The sequence below is a fragment of the Haliotis rufescens genome, unplaced genomic scaffold (assembly GCF_023055435.1).
Source record: "Haliotis rufescens isolate VD_foot unplaced genomic scaffold, xgHalRufe1.0.p SCAF_9, whole genome shotgun sequence".
Taxonomy (NCBI): Eukaryota; Metazoa; Mollusca; class Gastropoda; order Lepetellida; family Haliotidae; genus Haliotis; species Haliotis rufescens.
The window spans coordinates 10,228,026-10,250,032 of record NW_025964383.1 but is presented as its reverse complement, the minus strand read 5'-3'; the positions used below and the strand labels follow the sequence as shown (position 1 = coordinate 10,250,032).

Below are 22,007 nucleotides of genomic sequence, written 5' to 3'. Positions count from 1 at the left end.
CATAAACATATCAAATATAGTATTGCAGAGGCATTCTCAGGCAGAACGTAATTTTTCAGTTCTTGGAAATTGGTTTGATATATTTCAAATGTACCAGTATTTACAAATTAAATTGGGGGGGGGGGGGGGGGGGGGGGGAGGGGGAGGGGAGGGGGAGGGGAGGGGGAGGGACAAATTATCATTGTGGATCTTGAATTTATTATGACATTCATTGATAGGCATGCACACTGAATCAGTGTTTTTTTCTACTTTACCTCTCTATTGGCTCTTTAGAATAACACGTATGTTTCACAAAGGGATATTGTTCTATACTTTCTGTTCTGCAGGTGTGTTTCTCGCTGGTGTTATGGTACTTGGAGGTGTATTTACTCTTTTGACACTGGTCAGGATTTGCCACGAGACGAAAATCAGAGATCGCTGCCCAGAGAGGCAAATGAGCAACACGGAAAACACTCCGCTACATCCAATGAATCATGGTTACCAGGGAGACGGAGAGCGATCATAATAAGATGTAATGACACTGTTAAAATTACCTGCCCCGTATTCTCACGTATCCTTTGGTAACATTATCATTACTGTCAATCACGAGGGTGCATCCAAATGCTAAACGTTAACATCAAATAAGAAAGAGTTCTCTATAGCTCAAAGCTGAGTGGAAATTAATAATAGTATTCAATGGCTAGCATGACAATAAAAGTTCGTTTCTATATTTGATAACATTTCTACTAACATCATCAACTTCGCACCTTTACACATACTTTTGGATAGGAAACTTCCTTCAATTTGAAGGGCTTCTATAATATAATATAGACAATAGGAGTAGTATCTTTTCGTTGCCATAAGGAAATACCAGTATTAGTTTTCATAAACATATCAAATATAGTATTGCAGAGGCATTCTCAGGCAGAACGTAATTTTTCAGTACTTGGAAATTGGTTTGATATATTTCAAATGTACCAGTATTTACAAATTAAATGTCATTAGTTTTTACATCCTTCGAACCCGCCTAAAAAAACAGAATTTCAATTTGTATGCACAATTGTGGAATAGTTGTCACTGTATATGCTGGCTGTAGCATATGCCTGCTCATACAAAAACTTATAGTAAATCATATTTGTATTTGTGTTGCATAAAACATTTTCTCATAACATCTGTTTAGAATCTTTTGTTGCTGCGACTTTAAGCATTTTGCTTGAAATAACTGTACTTTGTGTCTTGTATATACATTAACCTTCTGATCTGGAAAAGAAATGTATCGTTTGTAATCAGTCCAAGCTGTTTCAACTCGCCAAATTAGTAAATGACAAATATGTTTTTTAATGACATATTCTAAATACCATTTGACCGATCATTTGATATTCAGAGGGGTGTATGTGGGGCGTGGGTGTCGATAAAAATTGTCACAAATAATTGTCGGTCCCGTAACATATGAGGAGTAAGTTTAACTGTGGGTGAGACGACAAAACAGCGTCGTGGGATACTGACGGAAACGTTTGCATTCGTCAAAACAAGTCATATGTTCACATTACTTATTTCGCTGTATATTGCTGTATATATCTTTTAAGAAAACTCGCTGTTGCTTTGAATAAAACTTGAATTTACACATACTTTTGTTCGTCATGAATCATACTATTGTTTCTATGGGGTAAGTGAATGAGTATGGCTTTACGCCGCTTTCAGCAATATTCCAGTTATATCACGGCGGGGACACCAGAAACATGGGCTTCACACATTGTACCCATGTCGGGAATCGAACCCGGGTCTTAGGCGTGACGAGCGAACGCTTTGACCACTAGGCTACCCGATCGCCCCTGTTTCTGTGGATGTTATTGCAGTTTCGAAAGTAATATAATTTGTTGTACTGACCATGTCTTATATTTACAAATATAAGGTACAATGTATGCCGCTCTTACCAAATATATTCCTAAATATGTTTGAGCCATGGGCTCGACCAAATTAATAAATAGATTATGTTATACATTGTATAAAGGAAACAAGGACACCTGCTTTGTCAATGTTTGTATAGTATACATATTTGACAGAATTGCAAACAATTGCAAATTAGTTTATAATCCTATTGTCAATATCTACCCAACGCATTTGCAACAATTAATGCAAACTAGCAAATGCATTACATTGTCATTTCCTTTTTAACGTCACATGATGAAAACAAGTTGAAAGGAGCAAACTATTGAATACTGTAAGGGACATTCTTGCGATCTCGCATTCTCGCGATCTGTTCCTTTTGAAATGAGATAAATATGCCCAAAACATTAGAATGCGATCTAGCATTCTCGTGATTTTAATTTGGTACTTGGCATTTTTTATCAAAAGTCGACAACGCGTGAATCCGACATTTGGACATGATGCAAAATCTCGCAATTACGCAATCTCTTGCATGCGTAATATCACAAGGTCAAGGCGAATGCACACGTTAGTAGTCCTTTGGTCATGCTTCTTTCATGCTCTTCATTCTCCAAGTAGCATTTAGCAAAATTATGACTTGAGCTTGAAAATGCTATGTAATTTACAAACACAAAGTCCTATGTGGAATAGAGTAGAGTTCTCTCCCGTTGTGACAGTTTCCTATGTACTTTATATTATATACCCTCAACGTGCTCGAGATATTTAACAAAAGAAAGTGTGTACATGAATGTCCAATGATAGTGAAAACATTAATGTGTCCGAAGCTGGAAACAAAGTTATCATCGTCATTAAGTGAGTAAATATTGCTTAAAGATGCATCAGCAGTATTGCAGCTGTTCGCGGGGACACCATCAGTCATAGAAATGATCAGGGCAAGAGGCAATATTACACACGGCTAGCAAATTCATTAATGCAAAATTCTCACAGACCAATTTGAAATAAGAAATTAATTATTATATTTTCATCCGCTCCAAAATGACTACAAAACATGCCGCCTTACATTATTTCATAGCTAATATGGTCAGAATTATCATGAAACCGCCCGCATGTTATCTTAAATGAGCGGGCCACTGTCTAAGAAAAAAACGATGAGTGGGAGTTGTTTATCGTACAATATAACACTGCAGGGAGAATAAATCATGAGGGGCGAGTGTATTGTTGTACGATAAACAACAACCACGAGTAGTTTAATGTTTATATGACATATCAACATTATGTACAGCCTCTAAAGATGTTGATAAAATGTACAAGGTTAAAAAATATTTACCCCTATTTAAGGTTGGTATTTCCCGCATATTCTCACACACTCCTCAGGTCGATCACCTGTACCTTTTCTCCCAATACCGATTGTAATATTGTAACCGGAGTTGTGGTGATGGAAAATACAATTTCAAACAAAGGCTACGGGTGGGAGTCTTTATTGCCCGAGAAGATAATGACACCCCGTGAAGTACAAAACAATAAAATTATATAAACAATAGTACACAGGTTTCAAACACATACATATTCATACAATACAAAGCGACCATTCATTTCATATATACATATAACTGGACATGAACATGAACCTAATAATCAATGATATACAAAATCATTTTCTCAACCCTAAAATAAACAAACATTTCATCAAGGGCGATAACCCGACACCACTTATAGTGAATGAGTGAGTGAGTTGGGTTTAACGCCGCTTTTAACAGTATTGCAGTTATATCGCGGCGTGTCAGCTTAATGTTGGAGGAAAGCCCGAAGTGATGCAGGTCTCAGACGTTCACCACTTCGGTGAAACCCACGAGCACGGGCATGGTGCTGACAAACCTAGAAACATAATTTGGGCGTACCGGTATTCGAACCCACAATCATAGGTTTCTGGCGTGCCCAAGAGACGCAAATCTGCACAGCGAATCGCGGCGCCTTAGACGACTGGGCCACCCGTGTCCCCGACACCACTTATAAGATACAATATAAGCCTGGTCCATGTTGTAAAATACACTTAACATTACAAATACAATTACCACTTTCTTGAAACTACTGTATTAATTCAGTAACTCACCATACATTTGGCACGATACACTATTCACAATACAATTTGTCATGTTCATAGATAAATCTCAATCATTTCTTGAAGTTCTTAAATGAATCTTATTTGATTCCCAAACATTCGTTCAGTTCGCGGGGGTTCGTCGAATCGGCGAGACAGTTTTTGTTTGCCAAAAGCTTTCTTGGAAGGGTCCCCGATTAGCAATTTCTTGGCTGTATCCATTCGTAATTAATTGGTATCTTCCGTAACATCTTCGTGGTTGATTCTTTTGGAAGCAATTGGCTATTTTTAGCGATTCGATGCTCCCAAAATTTATTTTCCTCAACCCGAAATAATCCCGAAACAGCCACGATTGTCCCGAGTCAACTACGAATCATGGAAGAATTAAGTAAGAACAACACGATTCCCCAAGGACCAGGACAAGAGCAACACGTGCTCTCCGTTGAACCTCCATGGTGGAAATGACGAGTTGGGCAGCCTTTCGGCACCCAGGAACATGCCGAAGTGTCAGGAAAAGTACAGATTTTCGCGAACTATTCGTCATTATGTCAATATATCGTATGATGGTAACAATGACATAACTATGGTCTGCAAAGCATTGTGATGCAATTTCATTGCAGCGACATCTGCAATGTAGATATCGGTTCATCTCACCCAAGCGATATCTCATGTGGGAACCAGTTTTGGATGAAGAAACTTGGCCATCACCACGCCTGATGTTAGTTGGCGTCATATGACGTTCAATAATGACGTCATCTGGTTTGTTCTATGACGTTTCCATATTTGTAAACGTGGATCAGTGACATTCATTGCTTGTTTATTGCAGTATGTGTTTCGAAACCGATATGGTGGTTAATTTTATTTGATAACAAATGCTATTACGGTAACGCTATTTTCAGGGCATTATCATTTGCAAAAGGTCTCGGTCTTTTCAACTGCTATCCTCCGTCGAGCACTTAATGGAAGAACTCGTGATTCTGCAAATGATAATGCCCAGAAAAATAGTGTTACCCTTATACTATTGCCTCAAAGTTCCTGGAAATAAATATATACATGTATATATATAGAGAGAGGGAGATCTACATATCGCTAATATGTATTTGCCTACTTTCTTTACTTGATGAAATACTCAAAACACGTAGCCTGCATGATGCATGTGAATCGTACCCTTCGACAGTAATTGTACACATATGCCTTAAAAAGTTCGATAAGAAAAAAATGTTAAAAATAAAATGCCTCCCGTCTACCATGTTTTTTAAAAAATCAGTCAAACATCTGCATGCTAGGCAATGTACACGAATATACAGCCTGAGGGACCGACATGGCTCTGAATAAGTGAGTGATTTTGGCTTATGGACACAAAAGCACGAGAACGCGACATCGCGACATTAGTCAAGCTGGCATTCTCGTGTATTTGAAAATAGTTGCATATAACTGTATAGGCAATTAGCACAAACGCACGAGATCGCGAGAAAATGAAATGTCGCATTCTCGCGTTCTCGCGATTTCGTGTTTTGTGGCCTAGTTTGACAAGTCGAGATAGAGAGATTTTGCATCATGTCCAAATGTCGCATTCTCGCGTTTTGACAAAACGTGCTATGTACCAAAAAACACGAGAATGCGAGAACGCGAGATTTTGGCCAAATCTCGCATTCTCGTGTTTTGGGCATATTTAGCTCGTTTCCAAAGGTCGAGATCGCGAGAATGTCCATTACAGTATTCCATAGCAAACAAACCCGCTTTCCTACAGAGTCGGCGGAGTTACATTTGCTGAAGGTGATATGTTAGCTTCACAGGAACTCGTTATTGGCCAGTGAGTAAAAGTACCCGCTATACGTAAGAAGAGGAAAGGAGCGGTTTGTTTACATTCGATATCCAGTTTGATTTCTTTTAGATACCCTTATTGACAAGCACATTTCTGGCCGAAGATTGATAAATAACACATTTCTTCTCATTTTCAAGTCATCTAATTCGATTAATGTCCCTTACTTATCGCAATATCGACAGTTTATTAAGTGAGCTGGAAAAAGGTTACGAACCCCGAGCGGAAGTAGATTTTAGCTGCGGGCAGAATCAAGCGAGTCACATTAGTGGCTAAATATACGCAGTGCTCAAATTAAAGCACTCAGCGCATCTAAACAATGACATCAGATAATTTCTTCAAGTGGTAAATATTTAAAATAAGCATATTTTCATTTCATAACCTGCTTGTAATTTAAAGCTAATCTATCATTAGCTTGTGAATGGTAAACAATACATCACTATATCAATATAATAGGCACAGTTTCATGTATATTGCCTGGGCTTGGTCACATTCTGATGAAATGAAAAAATTGAGCATTTCCAGTTAATAATTATTATTAATGCAAAAGAATGTATTTGAGAATAATAAGTAAATTTCAACATAACACGATCATGTTTCTAGGTTTGTCAGCACCATACCCGTGCTCGTGGGTTTCACCGAAGTGATGAACGTCTGAGACCCGAATCACTTCGGGCTTTCCTCCCAGATTAAGCTGACACGCCGTGATATAACTGGAATAATGTTAAAAGCGGCATTAAACCCAACTCACTCAATCACTATCTTTGTTATCATATCAGATCGTTCTGGATATATGTAAACACACATAATGTAGCTCTACTGAAACTAAACATATTTTTATCCAACAGAATAGTGATATCTGTATCGGACATGAATAACGTATCTTACCAGTTAATATTTATCAGTGAATATTTATCTCCCGAATACCTCCCGAACTTGGACCTTTTTGTGGCTGGTAACCAAAAATGTTGATATATTCTGGAAAAATGTCACAAAAGTAATTTGCCATTGACTATTTTTGATATAAAGCAACAATGTCATGTTCAGATACAAATGAAATTTGGCCAATGTCCGAAAGCTTGTTGGAAAAATCTTCTATATTCCAGAGTAGTAGCTGGCATGTCCTCAATAACGAGCCTGTCATTCTTATGATAGCCCCTCTTGTTTTCAGATCTGAGCAAAGTCAGTTTCTCACGCTGCCGCCTATTACGAATAATTGCAAGAAACCGAGCAAAAACAATAAAAACTTGAAAATAGGAAAAAGTATCCGATATTTCCAATCGAACTTTGTTTAAAACAATAGGCACGATAGTAACCCTTAATGTAAAAAATATAAATGTTTTTACCGTTGTTACTCTCAATGTTATTTTCGTCACAAATAAGAGCTAACATGTAACTCTTAATGTTAATATTTTTACATTGAGAGAATTTTCACATTAAGAGTTAAAACACACCATCCCACAATGGACTATGTTCCACCTCAGTGTCACTGGGTTGTCAGGTATAATATTGCATAGAAATGTGGGATCATAGCCTGGCTATGTATGTAGTTATCTTTTTTTAAAATCTTCGATCGATGATGTGATACTGATTACGCATTAAGTGTTATTATATCACACACACACACATACTCACACGCGCACACACGCATACACACATACACACATACATACATACACACGCATACACATACATACACACATACACACATACATATATACACACATACACACATACACACACATACATACGCATACACACACACATACACACACATACACACACATATATACACACATACACACACACATACATACACACACATACATACACATTCTCACACACGCACACGGATTGGATAATTATGCAAAACCGTGGTTTATAGCATGACAACGGATTCACGTAGTCTTGGTATGTACTGTCATCAGCATTATGCAGTGTGACCTACCAATCACAAGCGTCAGCTATTACGACACGCATGATATGATCGTGACCTTGACTACTACTACTACTACTACTACTACTACTTCTACTTCTACTTCTACTTCTACTACTACTACTACTACTACTACTACTACTACTACTAAATGAGTGAGTAATGTTTGTACCCATTGTAGCAATATTCCAACAATCTCACTGCAAGGGATCCCAATTAAAAGCCCCAAGCGCTCTGTTCATGTTTTTCAGCGTACGCCTTGATGCGAGACCGCCTCCGTGGTCTTGTGGTTGCGCGTCCACCCTGTCTGGCGCTCGACTGAAACAAGAACTGGTCGGCTCAGAGTCAGTTTTCTGTGTCTAATTGGGATATTCATGTTAAACTGCGGCAGGGTATCTCAGCACTATAAATCGATATCAGTCCGGACTCGTACAAGCAGACACACACACGCACACGCACACGCACACGCACACGCACACGCACACACACGCACGCACGCACGCACGCACACACAGACATACATACACACACACACACGTGCATGCACGTCGCTATAAAAATGTAATAATATTTGACGCGACGTTAAACCCCATTTCATCTCACCTCACCTCTTAAGGATTGCCGTGTGCCGCTAGATTAGTATTTCTGTAAAACATAATTTTCCCCAAAGAGAAACATAAAAGTTCCCTCATACACTCCTGCAAAAGCAGGTATAATCGTCTTTTCTGAACACATATGTTGTAAGGAGATAGGTTACCTCATATGTCTCTTGTCAAACACAGCAAATAGGCGAGTATTCTCTGTCGTTTCAAACCCTTTTGAAAACCAGCACAAAAAGCTGAGATGAGACAAGGGAGACAACTCGTTTCACGTTCGTGTCCATGTGTCATGTTCTTAGGAATACTGAAGGATTATTGAAATATATTTTGGTTGGTTCTGTGATTATGTAGATTCGTGTAAAAATTGTAAGAGTAGAGTTCGGGTAACCGGTGGTTAAGCGTTCGCTCGTCACGCCGAAGACCCGGGTTCGATTCCCGACATGGGTACAATGTGTGAAGCCCATTTCTGGTGTTCCCCCGCCGTGATATTGATGGAATATTGTTAGAATCGGCGTAAAATCATACTTACTCACTCACTCTTGTCTGGCATGTGACTGTATAGTTCCAGTGAAAACATCGCACGGGGTAGATTTGTACAGCCGCATGTGACATGGATAGTAGAAACTGAATGTCACAGTGACCGTTGCTTACCAGGATGTAAATAGTCACACGTCAGAGATCATGAGTGAAAAGCAGATTATAAATAGATACAACTCAGATCCCTGTGAAACCCGTGTCGCTGCAGTGTCGATCTTACTGCAGTTGACTCATGCCCCTTCGGTCTGGTCGGCGCGATGAGGAAGCCTTGTGGTTCAAACGTTCGCACCTCACGCTGAGGGCCGTGTTCGATTTCCCACATTGGTACAATGTGAAGACAATATGGAGTCTCCCGGGTTGTTATTACTATTGATGGGCGGTTGGGTAGCCTAGTGGTTAAAGCGTTCGCTCGTCACGCCGAAGACCCGGGTTCGATTCCCGACATGGGTACAATGTGTGAAGCCCATTTCTGGTGTCCCCCCGCCGTGATATTGCTGGAATATTGCTAAAAGCGGCGTAAAACCATACTCACTCACTCACTATTACTATTGATAAAAGCGGCGTTAAACCATACTCACTCACATTAGTCACTCCTTCTGGTCTAAACACATAAACTACCGCCAGTCACATAAATCTTCCGCCATTGTAATGTGCGTCTTCTGTTTATTCAATACGATATTCACTCACAACATGGGCCAACATATTTTGATATAAATGATTGTATTAACTGGACGAATAACTCAGGTGACTATGATTTGATTTTGAAATTGTATCATTATTAAAGTATCAGTCATCTGAGAACAGTTCCGTTTGCAGTATATGCTGTAATTAAAACAAATACCATCACTGTCCCTCCAAGCAATCTCCAGATGAAACTGATGCTGAGTGAGTGAGTGAGTTGGGTTTAACGCCGCTTTTAACAGTATTCGAGTTATATCACGGCGTGTCAGCTTAATGTGGGAGGAAAGCCCGAAGTGATGCAGGTCTCAGACGTTAACCACTTCGGTGAAACCCACGAGAACGGGTATGGTGCGGAGAAACCGAGCAACGATTCGAACCCAAAATCATAGGTTTCTGGCGTGCCCAAGGGACACAACTCTGCACAGCGAATCAAACTGATGCTGAAAGCACAATGATCGATAAATTGAAAACAAAACGAATGAAAACATAATATGTTCTGATTAAAATAATGTTCGCTTTTAATGGAATACTTCTACATCACCAAAGTTAAGATGTCATATAGCGAACACCCAAAGCACATAAGAAACCACATTTGAATGACAAATCTGGTACATGAGCATGGTAGTTAGAGTCAATGCATGTTTCAACAACCGATTAGATTGCTGCGCATTGATTCCACATCTTTTCAAATCAAATCAACCCCAAAGTAATGGCCATCTCTATATCGCATTAGTAGTGATATGTTTGATACAACGACAGCTATCTGATCTTCAGCATGTAACTGTACAAGACCACCAATGTGACTGAGGTAATCAGTAGACCACTCGGTGGCGTCCAGGCACATGGTTCGATTTTCCTGAAATACAACCTCTTGCTTCTGTTCTAATGCGTTGTATCGGACGACTTCAAGTGAGCTGACTTCACACCTTCCCCGTGTACCCTCATAGTGCATCACAGCATGGACAGTTACACGGTACTTTCCACTCGCAGGAACAATGATGCTTCCATGTTCGTACTTCATTCCATTAACAAGGTGAGACTTTGTCTGACCATCTCTTCTTATCCAAGTTCGAACTGTTGTCCTTCCACCATAAATGTCTGAATAGATAATGATATGATATTCCCAGACAGTGAACCGACCGTCCAAATTATGCATGCATTTTGCTGAATTGTATGTGCGAATAATATGGATATGAAGTTAAATGTGGGAAACATGACATTTCACATTTTCTTGAGCCCATCACTTGAAAAAAAATATATTTGGAGTTGACACCCCTTTCATGCTTTGTATTTACCTGTGATGCCAAGATTTATTTTCAGATCGAGTAGAATGTGGATATTAAACCTTCACACCGACATACCTAGTGAGCGAAAAGGCTGCAATCCGTGAAGCGAAGCCATTGGTTTCAGGAGGTTCAGGAACTTCGTGTCTAGTATATCTGAATCGTAAAACAATGGGTGTGCTATAATGGGGTTCAACTTTGCTTTTAAGAGTATATCATTCATATAGTGATGTACATGCACGTTGGCGTGCAGCTGTTTGTACTAGTCCGGACTAATGCAGCCCTCTGTGATACATTCCAGCAATAAGATCAACATGCACATTTTTCGATTTGTATCAGTTAAACAATTCTTTTCTAAAACAATTGTGTGTTTTTTGTTGTCTATATCGTCTTTGGTGATACTGGCAGGAAATATACACGATGAAAACTTAATAATGATTGATTATTTTCATCCTACCTCCACTTTGATCACCGAACACCCGTGCATCTGTCTCCGTATCTTTCAGGGCATCGTTTATCTGTAGGTATATTCTCCAGTATCAATTGTTACATAAGGAAGTTTCATGAACATTATTACATTCACCAACATAAATGTTATTGAAGAACATTTCATGCTTCAGATTCACACAAACAGCAGCAAACTGTATGATAAGTATGAACACTGACTTAAATATTAACATCATGCCTAACTGCGCTGGTACTAGGTGTCCGTCTGTAAATAATAGCATCAACTATGCAATTATAATTATATTTGTTTTGAATCCGTACAGGTGAGCAATCTATTCGACAGTATGGATACCTACATTAAAATGACAATTGGTAATCTCTTTATTAAAATGAAATAAATCTATTCATACTTCATACACTTGATACTAGTACTTCAGATACAAATTTATAAAATGTACATACCTTGCTGTCGATAAGCGCTTTCAATTTCTCATCTGCAGCAAGAGCCTGTTGATCTTCCGGGTGTATTGCCACAACATACACAGCTACGCCAATGACGACGATGTTCACAAGCACACATAATATAATCCCTATTTTCCATGCTTGTTTCGACTCCATGCTGCAATTCAGTGACAAAAAGACATTTTTAACACTCTCATCTTTTCTATCGGTCATCCCGATGCTAAGGTGCTGTTGAACTAACGTTAGTTAGGCATAACAAACATGTCTGTCTATTCGCCTGAACAATGGCGTAACGGTTGCATCTCCTCCTACTCACCTCCACAGGCAGATTACATGTTCGAAATACAATAAAGCTAAGCATACATGTATCAAGCATACAAACACGACAGCTATAACGACATTGTGCTGGATCTGAGGTGAATGGTATTCATTCTCACCTGAATATGTGCTGCAGCTTTGACCTAACCCGAGCATCATGTTTATATTGCGCAGTTGGTCAGCATGACCTGGCAAAATAGGACAATATAACCAAGGGCGAGGTGCCACACATGTATTCATACTGCGTGTACAATACTAACTGGAAATAAATACAGGCGCATAGGGTGTGTTGAATTATGACAAAGACAACGTGGTCTCTTTACCTTTCTGCGCAGTGGCTATATGTCTCCGCCTTATTGGTTCAGCAGCCATATGTAGCTACGTACTTGCATTCCGTGGCTCTGTTGTCTGATACGTAACTCTGCATGGCGAGATGCTTGGCCTTAGGAGTTCAGAAGCAATGGGTCCAAGTACCGTAGCTCCTTGTTACTTACATGGTCATTGTTTACTGTCGTACACCCATACGCCAATTAACACTCAAGTTTGATACTCACATCTCTGAACAGACCGCTAGCTGTGCACAACGAGTAGTCATTGAATGAACAAGTGTTAGGTTCGACTTGAACTTAAGACCGCAAAGTAAACCGTTTTGATTTGTTAAAACCATCGCAGGCCATGATCACGTGTTCCTTTTGTCATGATTGGATGATTGGATGATGGCTCAGTGACGGGTGCAACATCAATCGATTCCCTACGAAAGCCTAAAAGGGCCAAATTCATTGGTACCACTTTTAATATAAAAGTTGTAATTACAAGTTGTAAAGGTGTAATTACACGTTGTCAAGGTGTATTTACAAGTAACTTTACAACTTGTAATTACAACTTTTAAATAAAAAATGTTATCAATTTGGCCCTAATAAGCTTTCGTAAGAAAGTGATCAAAACACCACTCCCATTGCAACATAACGGTACATGTCAGGTTATCAGTTCGCGTGGGTGATTTGAGAGACAACGGCCAATCTGGGTTGTTTGTCGCCTCTCACAGCTCGTGTGTCCTTATATGTTCCGGGTACTATTGTGCGGGCCAATTCATTGATCCATGTAGATGGTGAAATGTTCATGTTTAATGCTCAATGCTGTTGTTACATGCGTTTGAACAATGTTTCGAGGGTGTGATGTGCATAGTAGTTTTGGAATAGTTACATTAAGTCGGAAATAAAAGACAGGAAATGTATCTAAAATATATTGTCACAAGTTGCAATGTCACAAACCTTCGGCACTCTGGCTGATATCCTCATTTATCATATAATGGGCAGGTCTCGGCAGGATAAAGCCAACGGATAAAAACGATATCCGTTGGGGTCATATGCGGATATCAAAGGTCAAGTAGGACTACTTTCACTGTTTATAAACAAACATGGCGTCTCCCTCGTCATTCGGCGATCGAGTCAGAATTAACCATCGGGAATCTGGATAAACTACAGGGATAATTGCTATCATTATCAAAACAGCAGTCTAATATACTGAAAATCAGTGTCTAACTGTGACGTAGCTAAGGCATTTTATAAGTTTGGGCAACTTTGGAGATATAAATTTCGAAACAATTTGGCGAGGGCACGAGGCCTAGCCAAGCGGGATCAGTAGCCATATCTGTGCTTGTAGACCTCTGCGGCTTAAAACCTTCTCCACAAATTTAAATAGTTGGATTTTGCCGAAATATGTTTGAATTGTAACCTTGTTTCGTTGTGTCGCTGTGTGTACATCTGACTACACTTCTTAATGTTATAACAGGACAGACCGACTGTCAACAACGTCTGACCGTAGCCGTGACGTCTCATAGACTAGGGTTAGAGAAGCTTCCCGTTGACAAAGGGCAGTTAGTCTAGCGAAAGGCAATTAAAAACAACTGTTGTTTTGCGTATATGTTGCTTCGCCAGTGTATAAGAAACATATTTCAGTTGGAACTATATTGGCTACTGTCACTGTCCGACTGACACATCACTTACCCCGTGACGTAAAAAATATTAATGCGCGCATTCCAGGAAAACTCGCAATGTTTCGGTAATGTTTGTTAGAGAGGGAAAGCGATTTTAAAGCACAGAATTAAAGAATGACATTACATGATAAAGTGGTTATCACGCTTGTGTGTTTGGGGAATGGTAAATATCCTGTATTAGGAATAAACACTATGTATTTAACTCGCCAAGGCTCGCTAAGTACAATGTTTATTCCTAATGCAGGATATTTACCATCCCCAAACACACAAGCGTGATAACCTCTATTTATTTGATAGTCTCAGTCTAACGACTCTTGACCATTTTCATATCGACTAAAACCATATATGCAATTATCATTTTAAATAAATGTCAACGATATATTTTAGATGGTTTACTATGACAAAAGTGATAATCAAATAGCTTACATAGCCGTTAAGTGCCTGACACATTTTGCTTTCTCCTATTACGCACCTGATAGAAGTACTCGTGAATCCGAGGTAAATTACAACCGAGCATAGGGGCGGTCGGGTAGCCTAGTGGTTAAAGCGTTCGCTCGACATGCCGAAGACCTGGGTTCGATTCCCGACATGGGTACAATGTGTGAAGCCCATTATGGTGTCCCCCGCCGTGATATTGCTGGAATATTGCTAAAAGCGGCGTAAAACCATACTCACTTACTCAAAACCGCGCATAACATTCATCATGCTGAGACTGTAGTCAATAAAACAATGCTGATCACTTTATTGTTTCTGGCTAATAAAGAAACAAACATGGATTGCATCTCCTTCTGCCTTATCTGCAGTGAACGTGAACGGGTGGCCCTCTCGTCTGCAGACTCGCTTCCAGAAATCTTCGATCTTGGGTTCGATCCCGGTTTGTCCTGATTATTTTTCTAGGTTGCTCTCGGGCTTTCGTCCCACGTGAGGCTGACAGATCGTGATGTAACTGTAAAACTGTTTAGAGTGTCAATAATCTAACGATAGTGTCCGCATCCCTTCTTATATATTTTTCACCCAAAGTGTTTCGCACTCGCCACTATCATCCTTCTGGACTAAAATAAACCGCTCTCGCCAGCGCAAGGCTACTGGACCACTGTGTCCCAACCCCCAGCCCCTTCACCATTCTACTGGGCCACATTGATTCCCTCTCGTCACCACTATCATACTGGACCCTCTCCCAATTACAATCCTTTAAGACCACAGTGACTACTTCTCCCCACCTCTATCCTACTGGACCACGGTATCATCGCCTCTACCATCTACCCCCTATTGGACCGCAGTGACTCCAATCCCCTCTACCCCCTATTGGACCACAGTGACCCCAATCCCCTCTACCCCTTTTGGACCACAGTCACTCCAGTCCCCTCTACCCCCCATTGGACCACAGTGGCCCCAATCCCCTCTACCCCCCCCCCCCCCCCCCCCCCCCCCCCATTTGACCACAGTGACCACAACCCCCTCTTCCCCCTATTGGACCGCAGTGACTCCAATCCCCTCCACCCCCCATTGGACCACAGTGACCGCAATCCCCTCTTTCCCCTATTGGACCGGGGCGACTCCAATCCCCTCTACCCCCCATTGGACCACAGTGACCGCAATCCCCTCTTCCCCCTATTTGACCGCAGTGACTCCAATCCCCTCTACCCCCTATTGGACCACAGTGACCCAAATCCCCTCTTCCCCCTATTGGACCACATTGACTCCAATCCCCTCCACCCCCAATTGGACCGAAGTGACTCAAAACCACTCTTCTCCCTATTGGACCACAGTGACCCCAATCCCCTCTACCCCCCATTGGACCGCAGTGACTCCAATCCCCTCTACCCCCTATTGGACCACAGTGACTCCAATCCTCTCTACCACCTATTGCATCACAGTGACCCCAATCCCCTCTACCCCCCATTGGACCGCAGTGACTCCAATCTCCTCTTCCCCCTATTGGACCACAGTGACCCCAATCCCCTCTTCCCCCCATTTGACCGCAGTGACTCCAATCCTCTCTTCCCCCTATTGGACCGCAGTGACCCAAATACCCTCTTCCCCCTATTGGACCACAGTGACACCCTCTCCCCACTACCATCCTACTGGGCCTCAGGGACTCTCTCTCCCCACTACCACCCTACTGGACCTCTGGGACTCCATCTCCCCACTACAATCCTACTGGAACAAAGTGACACCCTCTCCCCACTACCACCCAACTGGACCCCCAGGGACTCCCTCTCCCCACTACCACCCTACTGGACCTCTGGGACTCCATCTCCCCTCTACCCCCTATTGGACCACAGTGACCCAAATCCCCTCTTCCCCCTATTGGACCACATTGACTCCAATCCCCTCCACCCCCAATTGGACCGAAGTGACTCAAAACCCCTCTTCTCCCTATTGGACCACAGTGACCCCAATCCCCTCTACCCCCCATTGGACCGCAGTGACTCCAATCCCCTCTACCCCCTATTGGACCACAGTGACTCCAATCCTCTCTACCCCCCATTGGACCGCAGTGACTCCAATCTCCTCTTCCCCCTATTGGACCACAGTGACCCCAATCCCCTCTTCCCCCCATTTGACCGCAGTGACTCCAATCCTCTCTTCCCCCTATTGGACCGCAGTGACCCAAATACCCTCTTCCCCCTATTGGACCACAGTGACACCCTCTCCCCACTACCATCCTACTGGGCCTCAGGGACTCTCTCTCCCCACTACCACCCTACTGGACCTCTGGGACTCCATCTCCCCACTACAATCCTACTGGAACAAAGTGACACCCTCTCCCCACTACCACCCAACTGGACCCCCAGGGACTCCCTCTCCCCACTACCACCCTACTGGACCTCTGGGACTCCATCTCCCCACTATCACCCTACTGGACCACAGTGACTCCCTCTCCCCACTACCATCCTACTGGACCTCAGGGACCCCTCTCCACACTACCACATTACTGGACCCCAGGGACCCCCTCTCCCCACTACCTTCCTACTGGACCCCAGGGAGTCCTTCTCCCAAATACCACCCTACTGGACCACAGGGACCCCCTCTCCCCACTACCATCCAACTGGACCCCAGGGACTCCCTTTCCCCACTACCACCCTACTGGATCTCAGGGACTCCCTCTCCCCACTACCATCCTACTGGACCCCAGGAACCCCCTCTCCCCACTACCACCCTACTGGACCCAAGGAACCCACTCTCCCCACCACCACCCAACTGGACCCCAGGGACCAACTCTCCCCACTACCATCCTACTGGATCCCAGGTACCCACTCCCCCCCCACCATCCTACTGGACCCCTAGGACCCCCTCTCCCCATCACCATCCTACTGGACCCCAGGACCCCCTCTCCTCACTACCGTCCTACTGGACCTCAGGGAGTCCCTCTCCCAACTACCATCCTACTGGACCATAGGGACCCCCTCTCCCCACTACCATCCTACTGCACCCCTAGGACCCCCTCTCCCCACTACCACCCTACTGGACCCCAGGGACCCCTCTCCCCACTACCATCCTACTGGACCCCAGGGACTCCCTTTCCCCACTACCATCCTACTGGACCCCAGGGACCCCCTCTCCCCACTACCATCCTACGAGACCCCAGGGACCCCCCTCTCCCCACTACCATCCTACTGGACCCCAGGGACCCCCTCTCCCCACTACCATCCTACTGGACCTCAGGGACTCCCTCTCCCCACTACCACCCCACTGGACCCCAGGGACTCCCTCTCCCAACTACCATCCTACTGGACCCCAGGGACTCCCTCTCCCCACTTCCATCCTACTGGACCCCAGGGACCCCCTCTCCCCACTACCATCCTACTAGACCCCAGGGACCCCCTCTCCACACTACCATCCTACTGGGCCCCAGGGACCCCCTCTCCCCACTACCATCCTACTGGACCTCAGGGACTCCCTCTCCCCACTACCACCCCACTGGACCTCAGGGACTCCCTCTCTCTACTACCATCCAACTGGACCCCAGGGACCCCCTCTCCCCATTACCACCGTACTGGACCCCAGTGACCCCCTCTCCCCACTACCATCCAACTGGACCCCAGGGACCCCCTCTCCCCATTACCACCGTACTGGACCCCAGGGACCCCCTCTCCCTAATACCTTCGTACTGGACCCCAGGGACTCCCTTCCCACCACTACCATCCAAGTGGACCCCAGGGACTCCCTCTCTCCACTACCATCCAACTGGACCCCAGGGACCCCCTCTCCCCACTACCATCCTACTGGACCCCAGGGACTCCCTTTCCCCACTACCATCCTACTGGACCCCAGGGACCCCCTCTCCCAACTACCATCCTACTGGACCCCAGGGACCCCCTCTCCCCACTACCATCCTACTGGACCCTTAGGACCCCCTCTCCCCACTATCACTCTACTGGACCCCAGGGACCCCCTCTCCCCACTACCACCCTACTGGACCCCAGGGACCCCCTCTCCCCACTACCATCCTACTGGACCCCAGGGACTCCCTCTCTCCACTACCATCCAACTGGACCCCAGGGACCCCCTCTCCCCACTACCTTCCTACTGGATCCCAGGGACTCCCTCTCTCCACTACCATCCGACTGGACCCCAGGGACCCCCTCTCCCCATTACCACCGTACTGGACCCCAGGGACCCCCTCTCCCCACTACCTTCGTACTGGACCCCAGGGACTCCCTTCCCACCACTACCATCCAACTGGACCCCAGGGACCCCCTCTCCCCACTAACATCCTACTGTACCCCAGGGACTCCCTCTCTCCACTACCATCCAACTGGACCCCAGGGACCCCCTCTCCCCACTACCTTCGTACTGGACCCCAGGGACTCCCTTCCCACCACTACCATCCAACTGGACCCCAGGGACCCCCTCTCCCCACTACCATCCTACTGGACCTCAGGGACTCCCTCTCTCCCCTACTATCCAACTGGACCCCAGGGACCCCCTCCCCCCACTACCACCCAACTGGACCCCAGGGAGTCCCTCTCCCCACTACCACCCAACTGGACCCCAGGGACGGACCAAAGGAGCCAAGGTGATCCTCGTTGGTTGCCGCTGGCGGAGAAAGATCAGCCTTCATCTGTGGTATGTGTCCATGGCTCTTGGGAAACGAACATCACCAAAAGTAGGTGCTTACAGATCTAGAAGCGCGTCTCAACCTTTGATTCTGTGATGACAACACAAACTTATCGAAAGAAATGGAAGGATATGATTTGGATATTGAAACTGAGCTATACCACTCACGAACATATTTATCTGGATGAACACAATCTCTCCTTCCCTTGAGCCTGATATTGATACACACGAGCATGTTGTATACTGTGTGGCAATGAAGAATGCATGTCATCAGAACAGATGACAGTTCATTGTATACGACGGCTGATTATTATTTATTATCATTACATTTTCCAGCCTTTGGTGATTCAACTTTTAAATATGTAATCTGCAGTCATTTCACCAGTCTGTCATTTGTTGGTTGGTGCAATGTATGTGTGTTTCGTTTCCTCATGACATAAGCACGTACATATATAACTAATGTTAAACGTATGTGAAATTGTTTTCGATTCATAACCGTTTGTGTGTTAGCTTTGAGCGCGTCTGTCAAAGGCCTCAAGCCTGCATCAAGGCAATTAAGGATATGTAATCATTGACATCGGCTTTATCGACTCATGGCAGAACATTGTGGAATTACCAGCCACAATTTAACATGGATACCCCACACATTGTACTGACTCCGAGTCGGCCAGGCACGGCTTTATCCCACGAATGGCGAGCGCCAGAGAAACAACAAGTTCCATAGTTTAACGTCTTTGTAAAGGCATACGGATTATGACAATATGTTTGTACAAGTCAGAATGTGCATTGGCGTGCATCATCACACGCAAAACCATACAGAGAATGAACGTGTCACTTGTATACGACCGGCATCATGTCATGTTTGCATAGATACAGGCCAGGTAAACCTATTTGTGAAGTAGGTGCTTTCGTAGCTGTGTTCCGGTAATTTTATTTTCAAATGAAAACTCTGTATTCCTCGAGAAAAATGGGCTGTAAACTTTGGAAAACTAACTTCCTGGTAAGAAACACCCACTTCGTGTTCTTGTGACGCCAAATAACTTCCTGCTGAGGAAACACATCTGCCTTTGAGTGTCATATAAAACGTTGGATGAGAAACTATTTAATGAAACAATACTATAGATGATATTTATTTATAACGCTGCTGCCATTTCTACATCAGATTTTGCTGCAAGATTTAATTCATGTAAGCTATTGAGTCACTATTTGACTCACTTATCTGCCTTGAAAATACTACAGATAGGATATGTCGATAAATCTCGCATGATATATGGTTATTGGGCAGAGGACAATCGATGATCGGACCTGACGGTATACACGGTCAAGCGATGATCGGACCTGACGGTATACACGGTCAAGCGATGATCGGACCTGACGGTATACTCGGTCAAGCGATGATCGGACCTGACGGTATACACGGTCAAGCGATGATCGGACCTGACGGTATACTCGGACAGGCGATGATCGGACCTGACGGTATACACGGTCAAGCGATGATCGGACCTGACGGTATACTCGGTCAAGCGATGATCGGACCTGACGGTATACTCGGTCAAGCGATGATCAGACCTGACGGTATACTCGGTCAAGCGATGATCTGACCTGACGGTATACTCGGACAGGCGATGATCGGATCTAGCGTTATAATCGGACAAGCGATGATCGGACCTAACGGTTTACTCGGGCAGGCGATGATCTGACCTGACGGTATACTAGGACAATCGATAATCAGACATGACGATATTCTCGGATAGGCAATGATCAGGCCTGACGGTATACTCGGACAGGCGATGATCGGACCTAGCGCTATACTCGGACAAGCGATGATCGGACCTAACGGTATACTCAGACAGGCGATGATCTGACCTGACGGTATACTAGGACAATCGATAGTCAGACATGACGATATACTCGGATAGGCAATGATCAGTCCTGATGGTATACTCGGACAGGCGATGATCGGACCTAGCGCTATACTCGGACAAGCGATGATCGGACCTAACGGTGTACTCGGGCAGGCGATGATCTGACCTGACGGTATACTAGGACAATCGATAATCAGACATGACGATATACTCGGATAGGCAATGATCAGGCCTGACGGTATACTCGGACATGCGTTGATCTGACCTGACGGTATACTCGGACAACCAATGACCAGACCTGACGGTATACTCGGACAGGTGATGATCAGGCCTGACGGTATACTCCGACAGGTGATGATCAGGCCTGACGATATACTCGGCTAATCGATGATCGCACCTGACGTTAAACAGAGACAAACGATGATCAGACCTGACGGTGTTCTCGGATAAGAGATGTTCAGATCTGATGATTTGCTTGGATAAGCGATGATCAGACAAAGCAAATATGTTCGGACAACCGATGATCAGACCTAACGGTTTCCTCGGATAAGAGAATGACCATGCCTGACCATAAGCTCGGATAAGAGATGACCAGACCTGACGGTATGCCCATACAGACGTTAGAAGCTGACGATATACACGGCAAGCGAGGATGAGGCCAGACGGTATACTCGGACAAGCGATGATGAGACCTGTTTATTAGGTGCATCAACATCCACAAATATGGCTGTTTTTTTACATTCTTCAAACATAAACAGACTTTCCAAAACATTCCTAGAATGTTACATTCAATAGTTCTTACTTGGACTGTGAATATGGCATTGTTCTCACTTCAAATGTCCTTAGGAGCGGTCGGGTGGCCTACTGGTTAAAGCGTTCGCTCGTCACGCCGAAGACCCGGGTTCGATTCCCGACATGGGTACAATGTGTGAAGCCCATTTCTGGTGTCCCCCGACGTGATATTGCTGGAATATTGCTAAAAGCGGCGTAAAACCATATTCACTCACTCACTCAAGTTTCCTTACATAAAGTC

The 22,007-nt window shown here is 44.0% G+C and overlaps 2 protein-coding genes across 4 annotated transcripts; one reads left to right on the top strand and one right to left on the bottom strand.

Annotated features, from left to right (window-relative positions):
- Nucleotides 1-10,036: 10,036 nt before the first annotated feature.
- LOC124125943 lies at nucleotides 10,037-12,739 on the bottom strand. 3 transcript variants are annotated; one of them, XM_046489351.2, is made up of 5 exons: nucleotides 12,604-12,739; nucleotides 11,732-11,888; nucleotides 11,280-11,340; nucleotides 10,901-10,978; nucleotides 10,037-10,637 (listed from the first exon to the last, which is right to left on the bottom strand). In XM_046489351.2, exons 1-5 carry the CDS (start codon nucleotides 12,714-12,716, stop codon nucleotides 10,225-10,227), a joined length of 822 nt encoding a protein of 273 aa, XP_046345307.2. In that variant the 5' UTR covers nucleotides 12,717-12,739; the 3' UTR covers nucleotides 10,037-10,224. The 3 variants fall into 3 exon arrangements, with proteins under 3 accessions (XP_046345307.2, XP_046345310.2, XP_046345308.2); XM_046489354.2 differs by lacking the exon at nucleotides 12,604-12,739 and adding an exon at nucleotides 12,373-12,571; XM_046489352.2 differs by lacking the exon at nucleotides 12,604-12,739 and adding an exon at nucleotides 12,169-12,316.
- Nucleotides 12,740-14,816: 2,077 nt separating this feature from the next.
- On the top strand, nucleotides 14,817-20,710 carry LOC125377493 (extensin-2-like). The gene is made up of 6 exons (XM_048391082.1): nucleotides 14,817-14,908; nucleotides 15,527-16,803; nucleotides 16,995-18,118; nucleotides 18,171-19,158; nucleotides 19,620-19,659; nucleotides 20,395-20,710. The coding sequence occupies exons 1-6, from the start codon at nucleotides 14,817-14,819 to the stop codon at nucleotides 20,708-20,710; spliced, it is 3,837 nt and encodes a 1,278-aa protein (XP_048247039.1).
- The last annotated feature ends 1,297 nt before the right edge of the window (nucleotides 20,711-22,007 follow it).

What these genes read in the sequence shown, in the direction of transcription:
- LOC124125943 (XM_046489351.2), bottom strand. Translation starts at nt 12,716, where the DNA reads ATGGTTTTAACAAATCAAAACGGTTTACTTTGCGGTCTTAAGTTCAAG. An exon ending in AAGCGCTTATCGACAGCAAG is followed by an intron (nt 11,341 to 11,731) that starts GTATGTACATTT and finishes ATATACCTACAG; the next exon opens with ATAAACGATGCCCTGAAAGA. An exon ending in GTTCGGTGATCAAAGTGGAG is followed by an intron (nt 10,979 to 11,279) that starts GTAGGATGAAAA and finishes TTTACGATTCAG; the next exon opens with ATATACTAGACACGAAGTTC.
- LOC125377493 (XM_048391082.1), top strand. Translation starts at nt 14,817, where the DNA reads ATGGATTGCATCTCCTTCTGCCTTATCTGCAGTGAACGTGAACGGGTG. An exon ending in CCAGAAATCTTCGATCTTGG is followed by an intron (nt 14,909 to 15,526) that starts GTTCGATCCCGG and finishes ATTGGACCGCAG; the next exon opens with TGACTCCAATCCCCTCCACC. An exon ending in CCCCTCTCCCCATTACCACC is followed by an intron (nt 18,119 to 18,170) that starts GTACTGGACCCC and finishes ACTGGACCCCAG; the next exon opens with GGACTCCCTTCCCACCACTA.